General features: G+C 37.6%; 2 protein-coding genes across 2 annotated transcripts; both read left to right on the top strand.

Moving 5' to 3' along the window:
- Nucleotides 1–699: 699 nt before the first annotated feature.
- mmp2 (matrix metallopeptidase 2) lies at nucleotides 700–14,686 on the top strand. The gene is made up of 13 exons (XM_026173479.1): nucleotides 700–1,074; nucleotides 1,276–1,502; nucleotides 2,292–2,440; nucleotides 3,096–3,224; nucleotides 4,002–4,175; nucleotides 4,923–5,096; nucleotides 5,984–6,157; nucleotides 6,301–6,456; nucleotides 6,577–6,703; nucleotides 10,206–10,339; nucleotides 10,944–11,103; nucleotides 12,045–12,154; nucleotides 13,587–14,686. The coding sequence occupies exons 1-13, from the start codon at nucleotides 922–924 to the stop codon at nucleotides 13,688–13,690; spliced, it is 1,971 nt and encodes a 656-aa protein (XP_026029264.1). The 5' UTR covers nucleotides 700–921; the 3' UTR covers nucleotides 13,691–14,686.
- Nucleotides 14,687–15,097: 411 nt separating this feature from the next.
- lpcat2 (lysophosphatidylcholine acyltransferase 2) lies at nucleotides 15,098–24,322 on the top strand. The gene is made up of 14 exons (XM_026173470.1): nucleotides 15,098–15,626; nucleotides 16,002–16,144; nucleotides 17,853–18,070; nucleotides 18,578–18,690; nucleotides 18,859–18,919; nucleotides 19,333–19,391; nucleotides 19,868–19,902; nucleotides 20,123–20,177; nucleotides 20,389–20,471; nucleotides 20,870–20,995; nucleotides 21,125–21,278; nucleotides 21,949–22,047; nucleotides 22,780–22,921; nucleotides 23,261–24,322. The coding sequence occupies exons 1-14, from the start codon at nucleotides 15,516–15,518 to the stop codon at nucleotides 23,437–23,439; spliced, it is 1,578 nt and encodes a 525-aa protein (XP_026029255.1). The 5' UTR covers nucleotides 15,098–15,515; the 3' UTR covers nucleotides 23,440–24,322.
- The last annotated feature ends 1,191 nt before the right edge of the window (nucleotides 24,323–25,513 follow it).

Below are 25,513 nucleotides of genomic sequence, written 5' to 3'. Positions count from 1 at the left end.
TTTGAATAACTTCTGGCCTTTCTGCAACTGGGTGTCGCTGTTTTTCTCTCCTGGCAAGGTAATATATTGTGTGGTGACGCTCAGCAGCTTTGCGTCAATGAATTCCAAATTAATCCAGTATAATGATTTCCTCCCTCCTCCCCCTACCCACCGCATCGCGAATGATTATTTAGAAATTCATGAATAGGGATAGAAAATCGGTCGCTGGAAGTCAGAAAGTTAGAAGGGAGGCGTGGTGATGCTCTCAGACAGCAGTGAACAGTGCAAAAAAAGTACCAAAAAAGTCGCCCACTTCTACCAGTTATAAGGTTATTGGCTGAATTGGTTGGCAGAACTTACTTTAGTAAACAAATAGGTGATTTTAAGTCTGGAAAGAAAAATCATGAAGATCATTCCCAAACAAACAAAAAAGTCAAACAACATGCTGAAACCTCTTGGCATGCAGGTTATAGTTTATCTTGGAATCTGCACATATTAATTTAAGAAATGCACACTTAAAAAGCAGGTCTTCATTGGTTTAATTGGTCAGCTTGGCCCAAAATTGGTTAATTTCGCCTCTAGATGATTATCCTACTCTTTAAAAAAAAAGATAAAAGAAACAATTAAAAAAAAGAACATTTTTATTTGTTTGTAGACGTTTTCTGGTAAAAGCGAGTGACTAAGAACTGTAGTCGGTGAATCATTCAGCATTTGATTTGCTGGTTCGTCCCCATTTCTTTCCCAACCTGGAGACTGCGCAGAAGGCGTCGGGGGAAAAGTGCATGTGCAAGCAGAACTAAGAAAGTTCGCAGACCCGAGGTGCAGGATGTCCCGTTAAGGAGAAAAAAAAATCCTGCTGAGGAGCAGAAGCAACACAAGCTGACGGGCTGCAAGGACTGCGAACGGCACTTACCGCACAAGATATACTGTTAACCAGAGAAAATGGGCTTTCCGACGATATTCAGTTGTCGTCGGAGTCTTCTCAAATTGTTTTTGCTTCAGTTCATCGTGTTCCAAACAGTAAATGCTCGTCCTTCTCCTATTATCAGGTTTCCTGGAGACGATACCCCCAGAACAGACAAAGAAGTTGCTTTGGTAAGTTTCTGTCTTTTTTTTTTTCTTCCTTCCTCAGGATATGTCTAAGTAGGTCAGGCAGCAATGAACTGTTTTTACCCCTGGAGTACCAGAAATGAACAGGAGTAGTTTTCACATTATTTATTTCTTATTGCTCTAATTTTATATAAAGATACCATAAGAACGCTAACCTATTATTTTATGTTTTTATCCAAACTTTAGCATTATCTAAACAAGTTTTATGGATGCCCACAAGACAGATGTAATCTTATGGTGCTCAAGGATACCCTGAAGAAAATGCAAAAGTTTTTTTCTCTGCAAGAAACTGGAGAGATTGATGCCAAAACTGTAGAGATCATGAAAAAACCCCGCTGCGGTGTCCCAGATGTGGCCAATTATAACTTCTTCCACAGAAAACCCAAATGGCAGAACAAGGACGTCACCTACAGGTCAGAGAATTAACAATAACACACATGATTAGAGAGGCTATGGATTATGCTATAATGGGAGTGAGTGCCAATCCACTGTGACTCCAAATTAGTTCTCAAACAATTGCGGAGGTTTTAATCAGCTTTGCCTGCAAAATGGTTATGGCATTACCACTGGGTGTGATCTAATAGTTTTTGAGTTACTTGGCATGCTGCACTTTAGGAAACCGTTTACTGCACAGCACTATTTTAAAAATCTGTTGCTTTAACAATTGCCCATAAATCAAAGTTGTTGTACTGAGACATATTTGCCCCTGTCTAACCCTCTAAAACCGACCCCACCCTCTCCACAGCCTCCATTCCACACTACCCCCATCCACACAGTCTTGAAGTGCTTGCATCTTTATGTCTCGCTAACACCAGCATTCCTACACAGTATGTGTCAGGTCCTTTGTTTTCATTCTGTTTGAGGTTTACTATGATGTGGATGTAGTTTATTTATATCAGCGGTTTTGCATGTTCTGATCATTCCAGCCTCTCTGTCTGTGTGTTTATAAGAAAGACTGGAAGCCAAAGACAATAACAACTATGAGATCTTAGACTGTTTTCAGGAAAAGGACTGTGTAGACAGGCATACAAATGGGTTTGCGGCTGAACATTGTTTCAGGAGGTGCTTTTACAGATTACTCATATTGGCCTCTTTATTTTCCATGATCTTTAGTAATGAAAGGAGAATTTGCAACACTCACAGATTGTCCTGATTGGACAATTCAAGTCATGCTTGTTTTTTTTGTTCTACTCAATTTGTAGAATCCTGGGTTACACTCCCGATCTGGATGAAGAAGTCATAAATGATGCTTTCTTCAGGGCCTTCAAAGTATGGAGTGATGTCACGCCACTCACTTTTACTCGCATCATGGATGGAGAAGCTGACATCATGATTAATTTTGGCCGCAATGGTATACTATGTGTATAAACATCACACTATATAGATATTCCATTTGTTATTTGAAAACTATTGTACATCTGTACTCAGGTGGGTTTACGAGAATCACAATTAATAAAGAAATGTATCAGTTTGTTTTATAATAATACAATTGTAAGCCCTCAAAATCCTCCTTTTATTGGATCTGCCACATCTTTGTAATAGAATAAAGAGATTGTACCACAGGATAAAATTCTAAGAATGTTCCTATAATAATTAGCACAAGTCAATATTTAAACAGAAGCTCACCGAGTTCTAGACTAATGCTGAAGGAGCAAAAACATACATCTTTTTAAAGTAACATTCTTTTCAAAGTGACTCTACATCCCGCCATCCTGTATTTTAGGAATTCTTTAAAGACAGTGGGGATTATGGTATTAACCCAGTTCATTCCAAACATTCCAGCTAAAATAACCACTTGATATTTACCCGCATTCTGTCTGGTCACAGCTGACTATATTCAGAAAGAATCTAGTAATTATAGGGAAACGCAACTGAAAATCGGCCGCTGAAGAAGACATGGAATTGTTGTTTCAGAAACAGAAATCTTTGAATACATGGACAAATGTCACATCATGTCTTAAGCAGTCAGTATACATGTTTTGATTGGTTAATGATGTCATCAATAGAGCATGGAGATGGTTACCCCTTTGATGGCAAGGATGGCCTCCTGGCTCATGCCTTTGCTCCAGGCCCAGGAATTGGTGGAGACTCTCACTTTGATGATGATGAGCAGTGGACACTTGGAGAGGGGCAAGGTAATGCAAGAATGCTAGTTACAAAAAGTGCATGCAGCAAAACCACCAGTGATGATTTCTTAAATTTATTTAGTTCTTCATTTTTTTGCTTAGACTGTTATGTAAAGTTAATTTAAAACTTTGTCAGGTGAGAATTTGAAATTGTAGAAACTAATATAACTTTCAGATGCTATTTTCCAAGCATCTTTTTCTGGCACCTGACATCATATCAAACTACAGCCATCTGGAAGCTAAATTTAAAAAAAGAAAAATCTCTATTGCACACATTTGTATTCGCATCCATTGACCCAGATAGTTTTACTCCCAAGTACTTCCCCTTTTTAACATCCTTATGTCTGGATATTTAATTTGTGTGGAAATAATCTATAAACCTATTTTCCATTTCTCTTGGTGCTAGTCTTAAACAGATGAACAGATGAGGATCTCTTGGATGAATTTTTATTTTCTCAATATGTGTTTGTTGTTCATACTGTTACATACAAATCATTTGTACCCTGCATTATACAGTTTGGTTGGACATTTTTCAAAGCCTACTTTGAAACTGCTTTCCAAATTCTAGACAACAATATTTGCTTTAACTTCCAGGAAGTTGAAGCTTGCTATGTTATGTTAGCTTGCTTGCTATTATTGTAACAAAAGTTACCTTCTAAACATGTGTGAAACTAATGCTACAAAGTTTTATAGTGAATTGAGAAACCATCATATGAAATCAAACACCATAGAGCAAATATTCATATATCTTCACTCCTTTCTATGTATGCATTCTTTGTTTTACAGTGGTGAAGGTGAAATTTGGCAATGCTGATGGCGAGTTTTGTAAATTCCCTTTCCTGTTCATGGGCACTGAGTACAACAGCTGCACAGCTCAGGGTCGTGATGACGGTTTCCTATGGTGTTCCACCACTTACAACTTTGATGAAGATGGCAAATATGGCTTCTGCCCTCATGAATGTAAGCTTATCCAGTGGGTCCCTTTTTTGTTAAAGCATATACTATATGTTTGACATGCAGCTGTGATGTCTGTTTGGACATTTTGCTTTTGAAACTTGTGATTTTTGTGGCCCCACATGACCTTAGGCGTGATGTGCCCTACTTGGATCTTATTGAACCAGACAAAACATTTAATTAGTCTTTCAGTACTGGTAAAGCAATACTTAATATCACATCATAGCTATACTCAAAGCTGTTCTGTTGTTTTTGAACATGAAGAAAGTAGGTTGGCCAGGAAAATGCTTTTTTTTTTTCTTTAAATTTGTTTTATTTGGAGTGAATTATGGAACATTTCTTCTCCAAGTTACTGCCCCACTTTACAACATGAGGCTTTGTCAAACATTTTGTTTATCTCTGTTATGTTGCTGTCCATGGTACTAACATGATCAGATGCTATTACAACTAACTGCCAAAATACACATGTTCAAAGTCATTTTATGTGATAAAAACACGAGTAAGGCCTGTTTGCACTGGAGTTTTCTATTTTGTTCAACTTTAGTTTTGAAGTAAAAAAAACCCCAAACAGTTCCAATGTACCTATTTTGTTAATTCAAGTTTATTGTGTTCCCTTGTGTTATATCACTACTTAGTGATCAAGGGTTTTGTATTACAATTGAATTTCTTATTTTACTTAGAAGAATGTAAAAACAAATACTGTTTTTAAATTTATTAGGCCATCTGTAACTTCATTTGGTTTGTGATTTGCAGTACTTTTCACCCTGGGTGGAAATGCAGAAGGGGCTCCATGTAAATTCCCCTTCAACTTTCAGGGGGAAAAGTATGATGGATGTACCACTCAGGGCAGAGATGATGGTTACCGCTGGTGTGCCACTACTGAGGATTATGACCGCGACAAAACGTATGGCTTTTGTCCTGAAACTGGTAAGTGGTATGTCATGTGTTGTCTCTTATTCACATAACATATAGTAAAATGAAAGATAATCACATCAAGTTGATGTCCACTTAGGTGTGCATAGTGGTCACGGCCTTCATTATGCAATAACACTTAAATAAATAAATATTTCACTAGCGGTGCTTTTTTTGATGAGCAGTGCATAGTGCCTTGCCATATGTTGGGCTACAGGAATTCTGCAGCTGCGGTTTTTGGTTATGCTCGTGGTGGGCTGAATAGCTATAAAAGTATTTTAATGTGCAGTAGCAGGGCCTATTTTCCATTCTGTCAGTGGGGCTTGTTTTAGGGTTGAGGTACTGGGGTAGGGAGAAAGGCATACAGGGAGAGGTACTACCGTTGGTGCTTTCATCTGATTTTATTTGATTAGGGATGAAGCTTTGCTGTAGAGTCCTGTGTGAGAACTTGTACCGAATAAGAAATTATACTGTTTTTTTGTTTTATTCTTTCTTTCTTTCTTTCTTTCTTTCTTTCTTTCTTTCTTTCTTTCTTTCTTTCTTTCTTTCTTTCTTTCTTTCTTTCTTTCTTTCTTTCTTTCTTTCTTTCTTTCTTTCTTTCTTTCTTTTAACACAAAACCACTCTTGCCAGACAGAAAATGATCTCTCTTTGAAAGAAAATCAATTTGGATGGGTGCATTTTGGTTGTGTGCCTAATGGATTAGTTATTGATGTCGTGTGTGTTGTGCCAGCTGCTTTCATCGTGCTATTTCTGAACATCATCTGCACTCATTTCATAATAACCCAAACTTTTCCAGAAAGAAAAAAAAATCACTTTGCATAGTGAATTTATAAGATAATTAAGCAACTGAATTCAGTGCTTATTTTGCATTTACTGTTTTGCATTTTGTTGCTGTTACCAGCAATGTCAACAGTGGGAGGCAATGCAGATGGAAGCCCCTGTGCCTTCCCTTTCACCTTCCTGGGAGACACTTATGAATCTTGCACCACCTCTGGACGCAGCGATGGCAAAATGTGGTGCGCTACCACCAAGAGTTACGATGATGACCGCAAATGGGGTTTCTGTCCTGATCAAGGTAAAAGAATTTGCCAGTGGTATTTGGGGATATTTTTCCCAAGAGCCAGTGGATTGGAAGACACTGAATCTATCTTTTTCTTTTTTTTCTTTTTTTTACTGTGGAAAGATAATAGATATTTGTTTAAACTAACTTGTTTCTAGGCTACAGCCTTTTCCTGGTAGCAGCCCATGAATTTGGTCATGCTCTTGGTTTGGAGCACTCTCAGGACCCCGGTGCACTGATGGCCCCTGTTTACACTTTTACTAAAGCCTTCAGGCTCTCCAATGATGACATCAAAGGCATCCAGGAGTTGTATGGTGAGAGAAAATGCCACATAGAGTCTAATACCAATAAGTGCCTGGGAAAATGATTGTGTTGTCAGTGGATAATTTGCAGACCCCTTTAAATAATAAATACTGTGGTAAATCTGACAACAGGTGTGCCAACAGACAAGCCTTTGCCTCCAACCCAGGGTCCTGTCACTCCAATGGATATCTGTAATGAGCCAGTGATCTTTGATGCTGTAGCACAGATCAGAGGAGAAACATTCTTCTTCAAAGACAGGTAATCATCTCAGTTAGCAACTTGATGTATCTTTAAAAAAAAAAAAGACTTCAATGTAAGAAAAGTCTGAAGCCCAGGCAAAGTGTTCTAGATATGCAAGCTGTAATGTTCCCAGTTGCTCTTTTGAGTCTTAAATGTGATGTAAAGGCTGAGTTTGTGAACACTGAAAGCACTGCCAAAGTCCTGTTAAATTTCCTGTCTGTGATCTGTGCGAAGAGCGATAAAGAAAACGAAATTGCCTGCTTCAGGCTGTATCGCGTGACTGAAACACAGCAGCCTGCACCAACTGGATTTCACAATCACATCACTGCAAACAATGAGCAGTTTAACATGAGGTTTCTTGTTAATTATGATTTCTCTTTTTACAGTCTTGTGCCACTTGAAGATTGTGAGCATATTGTTGTTTTGTGATATGACAATTAGTAAGAGTTGAAAACAAGCTATCCCTCTACTCAAGCAGTGACAACCAAAGTAGTCATCATTCATAAACAGTCTACACTCCTCTTCTCCACCGGCGCCAGTGAATCCAAAGTCATGTAGCTTTACTATGTGTCTGCTGGCTGACTCTGTAGAAAAGAAGTTGCATAAAGTCCTGTGGTTCGGTCAACAGTCTTCGTGAGTCAGGGTACTTCCCGTAGAAAGATGAACAGTTTCATTGCAACAGCTGAAGTTTGTTACAAAGAGCTTACCCCAGTGGCATGTTACAAAAAGGAACTGTTAGGACAAACAAATGATGGGTTAGCTGTTGACATTGTTGACACAAACACTATAATTTCAACGTTAAGAGCTGCATATCCTGTCACAATCATTTGGAAATCAGCTAAGAGTAGATGCATCAGCAAAATGCTCAAGAGTCAGTTAGCTTGGCTTTTTTCACTGAGTTACAATATTTTTCACCTTGCTGTGGCTCTAGCAGAGAGTGTGCAGCGAACCATGAAACTTTGGATCAGTTGTTGGTCATCAAGTCAGCTGAAATGATCTTTTTCTTCCATCTGAAACATTATATATCTTATTTAACTGTTGGGACAATTTTTTTTTAAAGTGAAAATTTTATTTTCACTTTAAGCATTGTTGAAGTCTGAAAATGCACACAGTCACATTAATGTAAAGGCAAGAACAAGTTTCCGACATACCTCGGCTCTCAGGTCACCGTTGTTTAAATGAAGCCATGGAAAAATAATATCTTAAAAAAGAAATGACATTGTGTCTAAATGATAGGATGACAGCAGTGCTAAGCATCACCTACCTGGGTGGAATGTAACAGATGATTAAACTGTCATTTTGCAGAGAGATGGTATTCAGAGCAAACTGGTTCAGTTTAAGGTGGCTAAAAGTTCCATATACATATGTTACACTGAAATTTAGCTGAGCTGTAACATATTTAGACATTTTCCTGTTTGCCAGATTTTTTAGCACCATTGTGCACTAATCTAAGCTGTTGTGTGATGTTTTCAAACACATTTAATTCAATATGACGTGAATTTTAGGTTGCTATGTGAAAATTTAATCAAGCAAAGTTTAAAAGTTATTCTGAAGATCAGGGTGGGAAAATGAGGACATAGTATTATGAAGTTACTGTAGTGAACAAACAGTAAATCTCACTGAAATCTGGGATCGGTAAAGTTTTAGTACAGGCCTGTTGGTCCAACTTCATAAGTTGCCTGAAGGGCATGTCAGAGTTGTATGCTGCAGAGTTCTGGTACATGCTAAGTTTTATAGCTTTACAGAAAGAGCTGTACCCTCTGGGCTCTGGGGCTAAGCTCACTTGACTCTCCCACTGTAAAAGTGGAATCTCTCATTCTGTTAGCTCAGCATATTTATGTTGTGAGACAAATCTTAACGTGATGCAATGAGTAATACTTGCAGCACTCCCTGAGCTCAGCATATAAGTGGGTCTGTCTGTCTCAAGGCTTAAGGAGAAGGTACTTAGAAAGTCTGACTTATTGAAAATGTTTGGCCAACCTGCTGGTTAGGTCTGTTCTGAAGCGTAAAACCAGTAGAGATTGTTGTGACTGTTGTGCAGAGGCTGGTGAAAAACTGTTAAGAAAGACTGCTGTTTTATAGAAGCACTTTTGTTGAATGGTAGTAGTTAAAGATAATGACAGTATAAAAATACAATAGGCCTCACAAACACTGCCAAATACCTGTGACTGAACTTTGCTTTTGAATGTTTCATTATTTTCTGACTTTTTTGGTGCACTTTAAACATATTTAGACTCAAAAATGATAAAGATCTGTTCTCCATCTACTTTATTCTTTTTCTTCTGGTTTGTGAATGTCGAATGTTTTCCTTTTTTATGTACACCACAATCCATGTCTGAGAGGATGTAGCGTTAAACCCCACAAACCAAACTTTTTGTTTTACCATCATAACTCTCAAAGAAATACTTTGGTGTACCTTTTCCAGCTTCCCTGACAGATACTATTGTTACTCTTTCTTCAGTTGTGAAATTCTTTCTATCTTCTTTTTTGTTTTTGCTCTGTTATACAATTTTAGTGCCTTTTCCACAATGCATTTTAGGCAAACTTATAATGTGGGTCAGTACATTGAGCCATTTAAATCAATGTGTTAAAAACTTATATTTCTCACAAAGCTCAGTTGCATTGTCATAATCATCAACCTGTATTTTTACACAGTTCAAACAGGACTTTGTTAAGAACAAATCCAAGATCAATGGATTATCTACTTCAGATGTTCGGGTTATTAGTAATTACCTGTATGAAAATACAGGTAAATAAAAAAAGAATAAAACAGACTCAGAGATCTAAAACAACAGGAGTGCTTTAGAAAAATCACTTGAATATTTTCTGTACACGTATTCCCCTTACCACCCCTAGGCAGATCTTGTTTTTCCTTTTATTGAGTGCATACTGGAAGAAAAGAGAGGGAGGAAAGGATAAAATTAAAGCTCTGCTACAGACTGAAAACCCTCTGGATATTGTTAGTGCACGAACAGCAAACTGATCTGCAAGAACACAAATAAAATAATGACATTCGTAGATGGTTGGTTCAGACTGGAATATGTCTCATCTTTCATCCTGACAAATGTAACTTTGGGCAAGTGTTATGTATGCACACTTCTATTTATGCTTGTTTGTAAAGTTTTATTCTCATCTTCACTTTATCATTATGACAACTGATCTTTGTTTTTGGCAAATCTTTGTCTGTCTAAAAAATAGGTCAGTGGAAAAGAGTATGGTAAGCTGCTATTGTTGCGCAGCTGTGTATTGGAAATCCGGGCAAGATGGGTCTTGTTCCGCTGGCGTCTGCAGCCTTAGTCCTAACGAGAACCAGATGCTCATGAATCAGACCATTGTGGCTGGCTCGGCCAGCGAAGCACTTGCACTAAAACCCCGATCTCTTATACACATGCTTTTTCTCTCTCTTTCTCTCCCCACCTCCTCATCAGCCCCTCTGGTCCTTTCACTCTTACTTCTTCACTCTTATTTCTTCCCTAGCCTGTCTAACTCATGATTGCTCATCCACCCACTCTCTCTGCAGGTTCCTGTTCAGGTCAGTCAACTTTAGAAGCAAACCCAATGGGCCAATGCTAGTGGCCACCTACTGGCCTGACCTGCCCGCCAAGATAGATGCTGCCTATGAAAATCCAGAGGAAAAAACAGTCTTCTTTGCAGGTATTCTGAGGAAAGCAAGAGACTTTGAAAAATGCACATTTAGATCTGTTTTAATATTGACATAACCTCGCACTTATAAGGTGATGAAGGAAACAGATGCATTACTTTTAATGAGTAATGAAGATGTGTCTTCCCCATTTTACCACTTGGATGCATTTCCCCTAATGGTCAGCTATTTCTATTACCTGAAACTTTAGGAGGCACCAGAATGTAGGCCAAACACTCTTAAGTGCAGTGTGGACTCTTCCAGCATACTTATTAGTGGTTTATGAAATATTCACAGCATTTTACAAATATGACAACTTTCCTGAATACTGATGAGACTTACATGATATATCCATCAACTCTAAAGACATTAAGATGGTTTGGTAAATGTTCGACTTATTATCTCACTGCAAAATTGGTTCATAGAGTTAACCCTTGTGTTGTCCTCGGGTCAAAATTGACCCCTAGGTGAATGGCAAACAAGTATATGGGAATCCCGAGGACAACACAAGAATAAATGATTAAATGTTGATTTAAAAGTTTAGTGATTTTCATTAGAATAACATATTGTATGTATCCTAAAAGTGAGTTCTCTTTTTATCTTACTCTTCTCTCCCAGGCAATGAAATTTGGATTTATAGAGCTGATCAGTTGGAGACAGGCTACCCGAAAAGGTTGTCCAGCCTTGGCCTCCCCACTGACCTGCAGCAAATCGATGCTGCCTTCAACTTTAGGAAGAACAGGAAGACTTACTTCTTTGCTGGAGACAAATTCTGGAGGTAAGGAGAGTTAAAGTTTGTGCAAAGATTTGCATTTAATGTAATTAAAAGCCCTGTGTGACTCGACCTAGCTCTTGCAATTGAGGTCATAAACTGTTGCAGTTGTGTGCTATATCTGAACTGAGTTAGTGTTTGGTGTGACCTAAACGGTACAGTAACTCAACAGCTTGTAGTTTTTGCACATATGAAGCCGTAGTGTTTGTTTTATCTGGGAAAGTGCCATCATATGTGTTTCTGATGCACTTTATCAGATGCAAACCAACGAATGTCATTCAACAACAGAGGGTCTTTAAAAAAAAAAAGTGAAATCATGGCTATCTCACTTCTATTGTGCATATTGCACTGGTCTGCAGGCTCTTTGGCCTAAACAAACAGGTACAGCATGCTGGCCATGTCCACAGTCCCTGTCCAATTGTAAATCGACTTTTTGGTGCATTTACAGCCACAAACCTTGAGTAACTGAGAGTAAATCATAATAACAATGCAGCCAGAACAGTTTGCCCTAACTAACGTCCTATGTTATTAAATAGCAATGATATTAGTCATTATCTGGCTGATGTGCACACACCCAATTTTTAACAGGCTAAAACAGAGAGCAAAGCAAAGCAGCAACTGTACTTTGATAAAAGGACTGTGCATTATAAAAAAAACATTTTTTAAATTCTTTGGGTATGGGAGCGACCTAGTTAACAGTCTGGATTGTTACTCTACTTCTTTTACTTTTATTCTCTTCTCTAAATGATGCAAGAAAGGAACAACAGTTTATGAAACTGATGGTCAGATTAGCTACTAAAGCTCTGAAGGCATCCTCTGACAAAAATGTCAATACACTACATATTTTTGGCACAGCATAGAGTTGTTCGGTGCTAAATTAATGCTATTAATGTAATACATGTCATATGTAAAACCTCAGATGTGATTTCATTGTTGTGTGTTTACAGATATGATGAGACCAGCAAGACAATGGACTCTGGCTTCCCAAAACTTATTGCGGATTCCTGGAATGGCATCCCAGATGGCATTGACTCTGCCTTCAGTCTTAATGGCATTGGTAAAATAATACTTTTAACAAGTAAATTTGACCAAAATATGGCAGGAACAGTTATTAGTATGTGAATGAATTTGTTGCACGATTCACACCATTGTGCCATTGCTGTACTCTATTTTCCAAGAAAAAGTGATTTCAAGTTTTCAAGATATGGCAGTATTTAGGGAAAAGGATAAAAAGCTACACCTGCAACTTTGTTAGTTACAGAGCATTGTAGTTCTTTCCACTGAAAACAATATATGAGTATAAGGTTTCATAGGTATATCATTTTAGAACACTGTCATATTTTAATTAGTACTAAACAAAAAGAACAGCTCAAACTAAGCAGGAGAAGTTTGATTCCGCCACATTTCATGGCAGCCCATGCCAAAGGAATGTCAAGACATTTGACTGGAAAATATGAATCAACCTCACTATGGTAGGAAAAGTCACAGGTTCCCCAAAAGGTCTTATTTTCTGGGAATTGTGAATGTTTGTACCAGATAATATAGAAAGCTGTTGAAATATTGGAGTCCTGAGCAAATGGGGAACTTCCTGACTCTACCGCTTCTAGAGCCATGGCTCCAATATGCCAAGAATATGCCACACAACTGTTGCTATGCTCTGATAACGACACTAGTGTTTTTATGTGTGTGTGATTACTGTCTGCACAGCAGCATTCCTTCTGGTAAAATTGCAGGAAAATCCAGTCAGCTCTATCAGTGAGTCTGGCACTCTGCCTTTGTCAGTAAAACTCCTCATATACCAGAATTGAGCAAACAGTGACGCCTTCTAGGCAAAAAAAAAAAAGTGTTTAGAGGAGTTGGCTACACAAAGAATGTCAGGAAGGCAAATAGACCATAAGGAGTATTTCTGAAGTCAGGGAGTGATCAGTGGTTTTATAATGACAGAATTGTTGCATTTTTTGTGAGTCAATATCACAGGTTAGTTGACACTTACTTTTACTGCTGGTGCAAAGTGCATTGCAGCCACTGTAAGAAGTAAATGGTGAATTTTTAATGTGAGACCACCAGTAAATATCTTTTGAGATTCTCACTGTCAGCCATGTATACTTGAGGTCAGAGGTGGTTAGCAAATTTTTGCCTATGGCAAGCAACCAGGGACTTTTTCATTGCTTCTCTCCTAACATACAGACAGTGCTGTAAGTGTCACATAGCCCCTTCCCCACACCGTAAACAAACATATTTATATAAAGAAGGTCTTTCACCCTCTACAGAGGCGCCTCTGTGTACCTCCTCCTTAGCATAATTCAGAGAACGCGAGGCTTGACTTTGGCTTCTGATTGGGTATTTTAATTCTTGTACGCTTGTACAGAAGCTTGTTTATTTCACTGTTATTGCGTGGTAGTTTGTTTGACTCGAGCAAATTTAATAAAGAAAATTCTCAGCTTAGTAAATGTTTTAAACACAATGTGTATTCTGCTTGTCTTTCACAGACTACAGCTACTTCTTCAAAGGCAACCACTATTTCAAACTAGAAGACAGCAGCTTGAAGATCGTGAAGTTGGGTGAAATCACAAAGGACTGGCTCGGATGTTGAACATTTCCAAAATGTCTCACAACTAACTTGTGTAATGGTGACCTCTTGAGCCTCATGAGGACATTATTGTAGTATTGAAGACAACTTAAGGTCGCTGCAGTGAAAACTGTTGTAATTTTTCTATCATGGCAACTCTGCACGCTTTCCTGCAGCCTGTATAACCGGTCTCCAGATTTGTAGAACGCCACCCCTGAACCTTCTTCGTAGGCTGAACATATGCAACTGGATATTTGCTACATTTCTGTGTGACTTTGACATTTTATTTGTTATGCTGTTATGCAGATTTATTACAATATGCACCCCATCTTTTATTATTTTATAGATTTTTTTTTCCCAAGTCAGACATCAGGTATGTCCACACTGCTTTAAAATGCAGTGCTATACTGTGCTGGTCAATATTGCCTTTTTATACAAATTTGATTTCTTTAACACCATAAGAGGAAATCATGTTGGCTTAGAATTATTTCAGTGTAATTAGTGCAGTTTAATAATTGTATCTGTTTAATTACGTTTTTCATTGTTGTGCGCTACATTTGAAAGAATGAATTTGCACAATGTGACCGAAAATGGTGCTTTTAGAGATCGCTTTTTGCATATAGTCATATATATACATTATATTCTGTATAACTATGTCTGATCGGACTACTTAGTATCCTCTGGATGTATAAAAGTAGTATTCCCAGACACATTATCCTTCATTTGATTAGCACTTTGTTTAGGACTATACAAGGGAGTGGCACAATAGGAAGACCAAATTATTTCCGTGTCAACTCCATGTTACATTTCCCTACACTAATGGTACAGAAAGATTAATGGCACAGGTTGCCTCTAGAGGCTGTATAGGTTTCATGCATAATGGAACCATGACAAGAGTACCGCAGTAGTATTGCTTAATTATCTTTTTTTTACATGTTTTTTCCTTGTGATGGTTTGTTTATGCTTTTTGCACTGTCATCAATAAAGATGGTCAATATAATAAATCTACAAAATTGTGAATGATTAGCCATGATATGTGATCCTTATCCGCTAGGTACCAAAAAAAAAGTGGGAGATCATATACCTTAGTGCACTGTATACATACTCTTGCAACACATTAGTGGTAAAAGTAGATCTATAATGCTTGTGTTATGAACTTACACCAGTGTTGCTTTGTCATAGAGTTCATCTTTATGATATATAGTAATGCTGGCACTTCTTTAAATTTTAAGGTTCTATAAGTAACAAGCGGGCTAACTTTAAAATAATCAGATATAAAATTCATTGAATAGAGCAAACGGACTTTATCTAAACCCCTGCAAAGACTATAATTTGTTATGAAACTGTGCCATCTTGTGGACATTTATGATAAATGTGTAGCCTTTGCATAAAATCAGTTATTTGCTCGTGACACCGCGATCGTCCTAACTTTCTTTAGCATTTACTCCCCCGGGAGTCCTAACCAGTGTTATTTTATCAAAGTACACAACCTACGAGACAATTTTAATCTTTTCCTATCTGAACCAATTTTTTTCGAGGCATCTAAATGGGATACCACTATATTTTAGATACTGTCGAAAGGGTACTGTCTAAAGTCAGTACCTTGCAAAATTTAGTGACAGTGTACAAACATTCACTTAACAGTCTTAATTCCCCACTGCACAGCGGAGGTGGAGCTTGAAGCTACCGGTTTTGCTCTCGCGTGCTTGAGTTTTGTACTCGTAACTCGCGCTTGATACCGTTTGGCTCAGCAACAAATGAGAACAGGTTCTCTGTTGAGGAAGTGAGATGGTAACATCACGGGGCTACAAATTAGAACTTCAGCCGTCATTTCGCTCACTGGACTACGATGCCACCGCAGCGAGTAGGTGCCTTGCCGAGGCAACAATCTCTGCTTTTGCCTGCGGTCATCAACCCGTTTGTCCAAGACACCAAACTAAGCAACGCTGCTATAATTAAAGTGAGTATTTCTTCTTCTTTTTCTTTTTCTTCTTCTTCTGCTTTTTTAAGAGATTGCACAAAGGCAGGATTTTGAAGAATGCTCGTTTGGTAACAGTGTTTCATAGTGTGACATAGTGCACTCAGGCTGCTGTATCCAGGGCCTGTAATCTTCTCCAACACGGCTTTGACAATCAGCTTGTAAAGCCTCCTATGCAGCACAACAGACTGAGCCATTGGGAGCTTTCTAGAAAGCTTTCCAGCAATGTGGATTTCTAGGCTCGTGCATATTTCTGCTAGGTGGGAGGTCAGTTTTCAGCCAGGCAGCAAGTGACTTGAACACCAGGGAGGTTTGGGCCTGTAATTAATATGCATAAATGTACTCCTCTGCCTGCAGTGTGTCTTGTTGGGAATTTTCTTGGTCCCTCTTCGAGCTATCTTTATAACCCTGGTTCTGATGGTGTTATGGCCAGTGTCTGTCATTGTCACCTTCAAGCTGCCTCTGAAAGGAGCTGTGGAGCCAAGCACAGGATGGAGAAGGTAACTATGGATACCAGTAACATCCAGTCTTTCTCAGAGTTGGCCACGACTTTATCACACCTAAAGCAAAACAATAATAATATATTTAGCTTATTCTTGACATCAGTTTTGTTTACTTGCAAATGATCTTTTGCTTATTTCTTTTTTCAAAACTTGGTTGCCCAGAAAAACTGTTTGGCTAATCTGGGACATCAACAACCCATTTGCCTTTTTTACTGCAGACATTTTGTTTGCTAAGCAACTGCATTCACCTTGCACGCCATCTTATCACCATCTGTCAAAGTGAATTGAACTACTACTACTAAACGCTTTGAACATATCTATCAAACAATAAACATATTGAACTTTAAGTTTTGCAAAAGTAATGAATTGTACTGAGGTGAGAAGAAGGATAAAAAGTCAGTTTTCGCTCATATGCTTTACAGAAGCAAAACATGCCAAAAAAAATAATAGTTCCTGTAATAATGAATTAGCAGCTACTTGTGTTCATGTCGACTCATGCTTTTCTAGATCATATCCTCTTCACAAGCAATACCTCACCTCAGTTTCCTTCAGAAAGGAACTAGTCGGTGGGGGGTTAAGGGGAACTGGAAATGATGTTTTAGCCACTTTGTTCACCTCTGATGTCCAAAAGTAATAACAGACATTATAATTATAATAATTTTCTATATCTGTTTATATCTTGTATGAAAAGGACTCATTCCACTGGACTTATTAAACAGTATGTCTGTACATATAGTCTGAAAATGACAATTAGTTTTGTAGTCTATATTTTACTTGGGTGTGTGTTGGCTTCTTCACACTTGTTCACAGTGTAAACAGTTCTTGTGATCTTAGACTACAACATTTTTCATACATTTTGCAGATGACTGACAGAAAAAAAATATAAGTTTAAACTATTGAAATCTTGTAATCTTGTGTCTTGTCTTTTTTTGACAGACAGGTTAGGCTGTTACTACAAAGCTTTATATCAATGAATTTGTGTTGTATTGCAGATACCAGTGAAAATCGCCACCCTGCTTTGTCGAACCACAGGTTTTTTTAACCTTGATAGTTTGTTTGCATTAGTAAAATGATGAACCATCCTTTAGCTTAAAGGCTGTATACTATTTTCGGAGCCTGTGACAAATTGCTCAGAAGCACAGAAAGTGTGACATGATAGTTTAAAGCAGGGCATAAGCCCACACTGCATAATGAAGGAAGTGAAACTTAACCATAATAACTTGACTGATAGCATACGTTAAAACGTTTTACTGTAAGAGCCGATTGATTAATGTATCTTTAAATATTCATGTTTGTATTCTCTTTAATTTGTTTCATATTAAGTATGTGAAACTAAGTTCATAATGTCATTCATCATTTTGTATCTCTGACTCCATAGCAACACCCCTTCCTTCCTTTCTACAGTTTTTGAGGAAGCAATTGGCAACAGTAACATACTTTGTGCTTTAAGGTTAAAGAAAAGCACGAAATTGTGAAACACATCCTGTTACCACAACACATCAGTCAATATACTGAACCGATAAACAAAGAAGGTCTAAATAGACCCATTAAAAATATTATACCAGCCCTTTTTATGTAAAGAATTTAGGATTTTCTCATGCAAAGCTTCTTGCACTGTTGTGTAGAATAGACAGTCACTTCCCATTCACATTTTTTTTCATTCACAAAAATTCAGCAATTTAAAAAAAAATTTTTTTATCTCCAGATTTTTGTGTCAAAGAGTGATGGCTGCCTTGGGGAGGGCTTACTTCTTCAGCATGGGTTTTCGAGTGGTGGTCAAGGGTAAGCAGGCCAGCAGCCATGACGCACCCATCCTGGCTGTGGCCCCCCACTCCACCTTTTTTGATGGGATTGTCTGCGTTGTAGCTGGCCTGCCCTCCACTGTCTCCCGTGTCGAGAACCTCGCCACACCCATCTTTGGCAGTAAGATACTTTTTGCATGATTGTTTCGAACAGGAAAGTAGGGACAAACTGTGTTTGTTATAGTCCATTTCCATCTGCCTTCACCTGAATGCACAGTTTCCCACTCTCTATGAAACGTGGGAGAGCTTGTAATATATATACAATGGAATGTCATTACTTGCTGCCTGTACTGGGTATCAATTAGTCCAGTACTTTGGAGTTGTCATTGACATAAATCCTTGTTATAGTAAGTAAAATTTACAAATGCACTCTATGAAGTAAACACGAGCTAAGACATTGATTAATATAAGCCTTTTCATCCATCTTTTTAAAAGTAATAACAACACATAACTCATTTCATATCTGTCACATGTGATTTGTTAAACAGTGATATCACTCTGTCTTATTTAACACTTACAAACGAATGCAAATAACTAAAGCCTGTGCACCAGATTAGTGGAAAATATGATCAAGATTACTATATTCTTTTGTATGTTCATTACCATTAATCTTTTGTTCTCTCTTTAGGGTTCCTTCGGAGTCTCCAGCCAGTGCTGGTATCTAGAACAGACCCAGACTCCCGGAAGAACACAATCAACGAGATTAACAGGAGAGCCAAGTCAGGAGGCCAGTGGCCACAGGTCTGGCACTGCAGTCATTCTCAATAAAAATGACTTTTATATGAATTTATTCATTGTTTCCAAAGGAGAAAAACTGTATTCAGTGTTGACTCAGATTATTTTAAAAGCAATCTTTGCAATTTTGAGGGGTATTATTTTACCATTCAGCAAGGATGCTTTTTTTTTCAGGTTCTTATATTTCCAGAAGGAACATGTACAAATCGCTCATGTCTTATCACGTTCAAACAAGGTAAGATATAAAATGTACATTTTGTGTAGTGTAATCATTAGTTTAATTTCTATCAGCATGTCAAATGCATTTAAAAAAGATAACAACATTTTACTATACAAAACTTAGATCTACTACTGTATTATAGAACATTTAGTATTTTCTCTTAACATAAATCAAATCCATTTAATACATCGATTTCATAACAGAGAGTGCTTCTTCGTACGTTATTCCATTTAATCAATATTTGATGTGGTTTGTGTTTTAACTTTTGGTTAACTGATGCCTATAAGAGTGGTTCTGTATGTGGTGAGAGAATGGAGAAGTCAGAGTAAAATCATATAGTTTTACAGCTATGCACTTCATGTTTAACTACACGCTGTGTGGGTTTTTTTTTTAATTTTAATACCTATTGTTCCCCACGCCACTTTTAGGTGCCTTCATTCCTGGTGTTCCTGTGCAGCCTGTGCTTCTGAGGTATCCTAACAAACTGGTAAGTAGGGTTGTGACAGTAATAGATTTTCATTTTTCGTACATATACATACACAGCCAGTAATATCTGTTCAGTGATGTAGTGCAAAACTATAGGAATAGTGTATATATTGGATTCCCTGTTGGATTTGTAGATTTGCTCACAAACAAATGAACAGTCGTATTTTTTATGATAGTTTCATTTTATTGGAGAACGACTTACTTTCTAAATCTTTTACCTTTTTTTGGTTGTGGCTCGGCAGTCCAAAGCTTCAATTCCCTCCAGATTTTCGTGAGGATTGTGGGCTTGTCTCATCATTGTGTTCACTAGGAAATCTAAAAGCATGACATTCCTATATATTTGTAAATGATTTTAAAATTTATACCAGTGTTGTAGTGGATAATATAATATGACACAGTCCTATGTGCAGACTGTCTTATACCAATGTTAAAGATTCAGGAATGAATGAATAATATACTTGTGTTTTTTCTCTGTAGGATACAGTGACTTGGACATGGCAAGGATTCAAGTCGTGAGTAGGCTTTATAGAGTTTTGCCTTGTCCAGTATACATCACTCGATCTATAAGTATGCATGTCTAAATATGCATATTTATAAATTGCATGCATTTGTAAACTGTCACTTTTTCCCAGAAAATAAACATAATTATTGCACAATTATATGGCTGCCTTATTTTTACAACACTGTAGTTCTAATGAATGAGAATGTATAACAGTTTTTTTGATTATGCAGGAAAACACTTCTGCTTTTGACACTGTGCCAGCTCTACACAACAGTAGAAATTGAGGTAAGAGATTTTCTGATTTCTCGTAGTGTTTGTATAATAACATTATCTCATGAAGTCGTTTAAAGAGTTTTAGTTGTTTTGGATATATGATGTACTCAAAAGGACTCTTTTAAACTAAGGCTAGCAGAAGTTTTTATTTTCCTTTTTGGTTTAAGTGTACTTTTTGTTTGACTGTTCTCATACACTTCTCATCTGTTTACATGCTTCCCAGTTCCTCCCACCTCATATCCCCACAGAGGAAGAGAAGAAAAGCCCCGCTCTGTTTGCCAGCAGAGTACGAGAAACTATGGCCAAGTAAGTGTTCATTAGTCTTAAGCGTATAATGTATTATGTAAAGCAATTTATGTTGCCTTTTCGTAAAGAGGTTCTGTGCAAAACCACATTGCACTGCATATTGCTCAAATGCAAAGTGGAACAATTTGCTATAGAAAGTAAAAGTACTGTATAAATGTTTAAATAAGTCATAAATATAGTGTTATGCACATGCAAGGCTACTAAGCTGATAAGAAAATAAACAAGTGGTCAGTATTGGAGAGTGAGTGCAATTTGTCAAACTAAATTTGCATTTTTTACTGTCTTTAGGTCTATATCCATGCACAGTGAATCTGGCTATTGCTTTGCTATAATCTTTGTGTGCCTCCTTTGACTACTATAGTGAGTTGATTAAATGTCTGCAAACCTTCTATTTTTAGGGCTTTGGGCGTTCCTGTGACAGACCACACATATGAAGATTGCCGCTTAATGATCTCAGCTGGTGAACTCACACTTCCGATGGAGGCTGGCTTGGTTGAGTTCACTAAAATTAGTCGCAAACTCAAGTAAGAACATGTAATATGAGCGTTACCAAAAATTGCAGTTAGTACTGACCAATGCAGCTTCAAAGGGTTCTTATTGTTGTTAATGTTGATTATGATATAACCTGTCACCATTATGTTTGGCTCAACTAGTCTGAAGTGGGACAATATAAGGAAGGAACTTGACGGTTTTGCAACCATGGCCAGCACCTGTAAGGGGGGACGCATAACTATTGAGGAATTTGCCAGTTTCTTAAAGCTTCCTGTCAGCCCAGTCCTCGAGGATCTGTTTAGACTGTTTGACAGGGTGAGAAACTTGTATGTTAAATATTTGTTAAACATTATATGTTGAAATCAACTGAACATTACCCTTTTCAAATATCGCCGTGGCGTGGCACCACTTCACAAGGTTTTAAAACAGCCAGTATTTGGCCTGGCCAAGCGAATGACATTTATTAGATGGACACATTTGAATGTGAATGATCAGTAAAATAGTGAAGTTCATTTTACTGATAGCTGTAGTATTTATGTAAGTTTAGGCACTTTAGAAAAACTTCGCTTGCAAACCCTTAAAAAATAAAACACCTTTTATATTTATTTTTATAAAGCTCTAATAGGGTATGTGAAATGAAGTGAAAATCCAATACATTTCTGTGTCACAGTGTTGCACCAGTTGGAGGGGGAAAGCTACTGAGTTTCATACTTTCTGTTCTCTTATCTGTGTTCATCACTTTCAACATGAATCAGAGAGCATGTGTTTACTAAAAACTGAATGTTACCTTGTATCATGTGCATTTCATAAACTTGTTATCAAATCACTATAGTAGTAAAGACTTAATCAAATAGTATTATCACTATTACCAGACACCGAATAACAGCAGACAACAAGCGCTTGCACCATAAATGATTAAATGCTGTCGATCATAATAATCTTTACATTTAACAGCTCATCTGTTCTAATTGACCTCTCTCTCTAGAATGGAGATGGCACTATAGACTTCAGAGAATATGTTATCGGTGTGAATATCCTGTGTAGGCCATCTAACACTGAGGATGTTCTCAAAATGGCTTTCCAGGTGAGACCATACATTTCTCATACTGATGTGTTCATATTGGGGGCTGAATATTATGCAAATCTCTTGGAGTGAAGCACGAAAAATTACAACAGCTCCTTTATTGACTCGCCCAAGGTAGCACTACTATGGTTTTTGCAAGGCAAATGACCTTCAAGGGTATTTATACATTTCTGTATAAATACCCTTCTGTACACCTAATATGTTACTTCTATTGCATCATGCATTTCCTGCTGATAGTAGTTTTATCACTCTATCATGATAAACTAGTAGCTATGAAGGATATATCTGAGATGCTTAAACTGTAATCTGTGACAATTTGTGAGAAGTATAAACAGTGCAACTGTTATGAATATGAATATATATGATGTTTATATATGAAATATATACCCCAAAATATAAAAAGCATATACACTTTGCAAAAGGAATAAGTTAAATGCAAAAAATGACCAATGTTAAGATAAAATCAACCAGCCCAGCCCTTACTGTCTGTGCACAGCAGCAGCTTTAGTATAGCAAGAACAAAGGCAGCATACAATTCACAGAAGGTTGCATAATGTCAGGCTAACAATGTGTGTCTGCTGTGAACATTTTGCTGGCCATAAAGTCAGATGCAATTTGAACTTACTAATCAAAACTTACTTTCTCCTGCTTCGTGCAACGTCCAAGATCATTTTGAAACCTTTTTCTTGAAAGTCGTTACTCATTTCTCACTTTTTATTATCTTTCATGCAGCTTTTTGACACAGATGAAGATGAGAAAGTCACCCATGACGAGTTTACTGCTCTGCTGTGCTCTGCTTTGGGTGTGTCAGATGTAGACATGACCAAACTTTTTGAAGCGATTGATGCCGACGGCTCTGGTTTCATTACCTTCAGTAAGTAGAATCTAATTGAAGAGAAAAGCCTAATGCAAAGCTCCCGTTATGTCTTGTGGCCTCTTATTTGATTCCTGGTGATATTTTGTCAAGAAAATGTTAAATAAATAAAATAATAATAACAATAATAATGGATTGCATTTATATAGCGCTTTTCGAGACCCTCAAAGCGCTTTACAATTCCACTATTCATTCACTCTCACATTCACACACTGGTGGAGGCAAGCTACAGTTGTAGCCACAGCTGCCCTGGGTCAGACTGACTAAATTGTTCAAAAAATAGTTCATTATTATTGTGTGTACAGCACTCTGTAGTTTTTCTCTGTTCTGATTCTTTAGATGAATTTCAAGAATTTGCTGCAACCCATCCTGAGTATGCCAAGCTCTTCACCACCTATCTGGAACTTCAGAGATATCAAGCTATCCAAGAAGCAAACCCAGGTGATCTGGAACTTGCTGGTCAGCCCAGTTCAGGGGAAGAGCCAGAGGAGAGCACATCTGACAAAAAAGATGACTAAGACAGACCATAACTGTGACTTTTATTTGACTTCACTGAAAAGAGAAATGAATACAAGGCTGTTGCAGTCTTGTCAGCATATTCAAGTCACTGCAGCAGAAATGGTCATATATGGTGAAGCGCTTGCATTTTTATAGTTTTAGAAAGCTTTGATTTTCGATTTTAGTGCCTTATAGATAAAAAGCAACTTACCCCCAAATTTTTTCTGTCAGTGTATTTTTGTGTATGCTTTGCTATGACACGAAACACAGATGGGGTGCGTCATAGCAGGACAATATGTCTGAAAACTGGTCATTGTTTTAAATAAGGTTTACACCTATTCTTCAGTCATCACTGTGGTTTTTGCTGGGTTTTTACTGATGGAGATGAGCACAGCCTTGTGCACCTTATCCTTTGTCTTTGTAATTTTTCTTTAACAGAGTGGGAAATCTTGCCAAATCAACACAAATTTTAAATGTAAGCAAAGAGTCCTTGTGCTTCTTTATTACAGTATAATTAGAGTACTGTGAGCAACCCAGATATGTTCTGTTTTAAAATTTTGTCTACAGTGAGCATAGATGCTGTGCATTACACTTTTCCCACCCTCGGTGCTCAGGGACACAGAACTTGTAACTCAGCTGTATAATTAGCCAGAAGTTTGCTTTGCATGTGTATCTATTTGCATTTCTACTGAAGATTGTTGTTGCTGAGACAGCACCACGTCTGTGCAGCTTTAAGTTTACTAAAGCAAATCAACCACTGAAAATAGGGCAATTTGTGAGCAAAAAGGCAACGGTGCTTCTACACAACAGCATATTCCAGTGGGGTATGCTTTCAGACCCGATTAACTAGAGGCATTGTTATTTATTTAGTGGGTTGTATTGCAATTATGTTTTGCTTTTTGTTAACACTGCAAAATGTTATTTTTAAAATAAAACAAGAACACAATCCTCTTTGCCATTTTTTTTTATTCATCACAGAGGAAACTTGTAATGACTTTCATAGACTTTGTTTCTATTAAGGCATAAGTGCAATAAACAGGCTACAGCTGAACTGCTGTTTTTCCAAAATCACCACAAGGTGTCAGTAGTTACCCATTACAGTTCTGTTGTGTGTGCCTTTTTTCTTCACCCACTTGACAATGTGAGTTAAAATACCTTGTGTCTATTTTGACTGTACCTTACTTTGATGTTGGCGCTAGACAATGAGGTTTAAACTGGGGGAGGAATTAAAGGCAGGCATGTACTGATAAAATTGGATAAATGTTGTTGTGCATGTTTGTAAGATTTACCTCATTACTGGCCAACATGGATGATTTTTTTAAGCTATGGATATCTATAGCATGATTCAGGGGTTTTTTCTGATTACACTTGCTATGGATTTAAATGTTAAAATTATTTGAATCAGAGAAATATTTATGCAAATAAAATAACATCCTTGCATGTCTTGAAAGAATGTGTCCACTTTTATCATTTAAGAATTTGTGGAATTTTCAATTTCTAAAAAAAAAAAGATTATAATCACTTATCATTTGGTACATATTGATCTGTCAACTGATTGGTGAAACTGTTGCTTTTACGTTTACCTTACGTTTTAGCACAACTGTGTGATCCTCCTCACCTGATCTCAGCAGAGAACAACCACTAAATGCAACTTTAGTCTTAATACAATTTTGGTTACTTTGTTCTCACATCTACAGAAACACAAAAACGCACAGTCTTGCTTTATATGCACAGACAAGGCAGAAATGAGCGATGGAGAGCGGCCTCTTCATTGAAAGCCCGCTGTTACACAAACTGTGATTACCAGCTGTGATTTCCACCTTCAATTTGTTTTAACCTTTTCAAACATACAGACGCTCATTTAATTTTAATCAAAATTGATGAGGTGGCATGGAATCAATTAAATCACATTGTCGCCGCGCTTACAACAGTGTGACTCCCTCCCTACCCCCAGCTTCTGCTCTTCTCTTTGGCCACATCTCCCTCCATCCTCACACTTTCCTCTGGATGGTTCTTGTATATTGCTGTATCCATTTGAGCCATGCCTGCAGGGCAATCCTGTCGCAGTAGATTGTGGGAGAGATGTGTTGGTAA

Source organism: Astatotilapia calliptera, chromosome 1 (genome assembly GCF_900246225.1).
Source record: "Astatotilapia calliptera chromosome 1, fAstCal1.2, whole genome shotgun sequence".
NCBI lineage: Eukaryota > Metazoa > Chordata > Actinopteri > Cichliformes > Cichlidae > Astatotilapia > Astatotilapia calliptera.
Note: the sequence above shows the minus strand (reverse complement) of the source record. Positions and strands in the feature narration are given on the sequence as shown.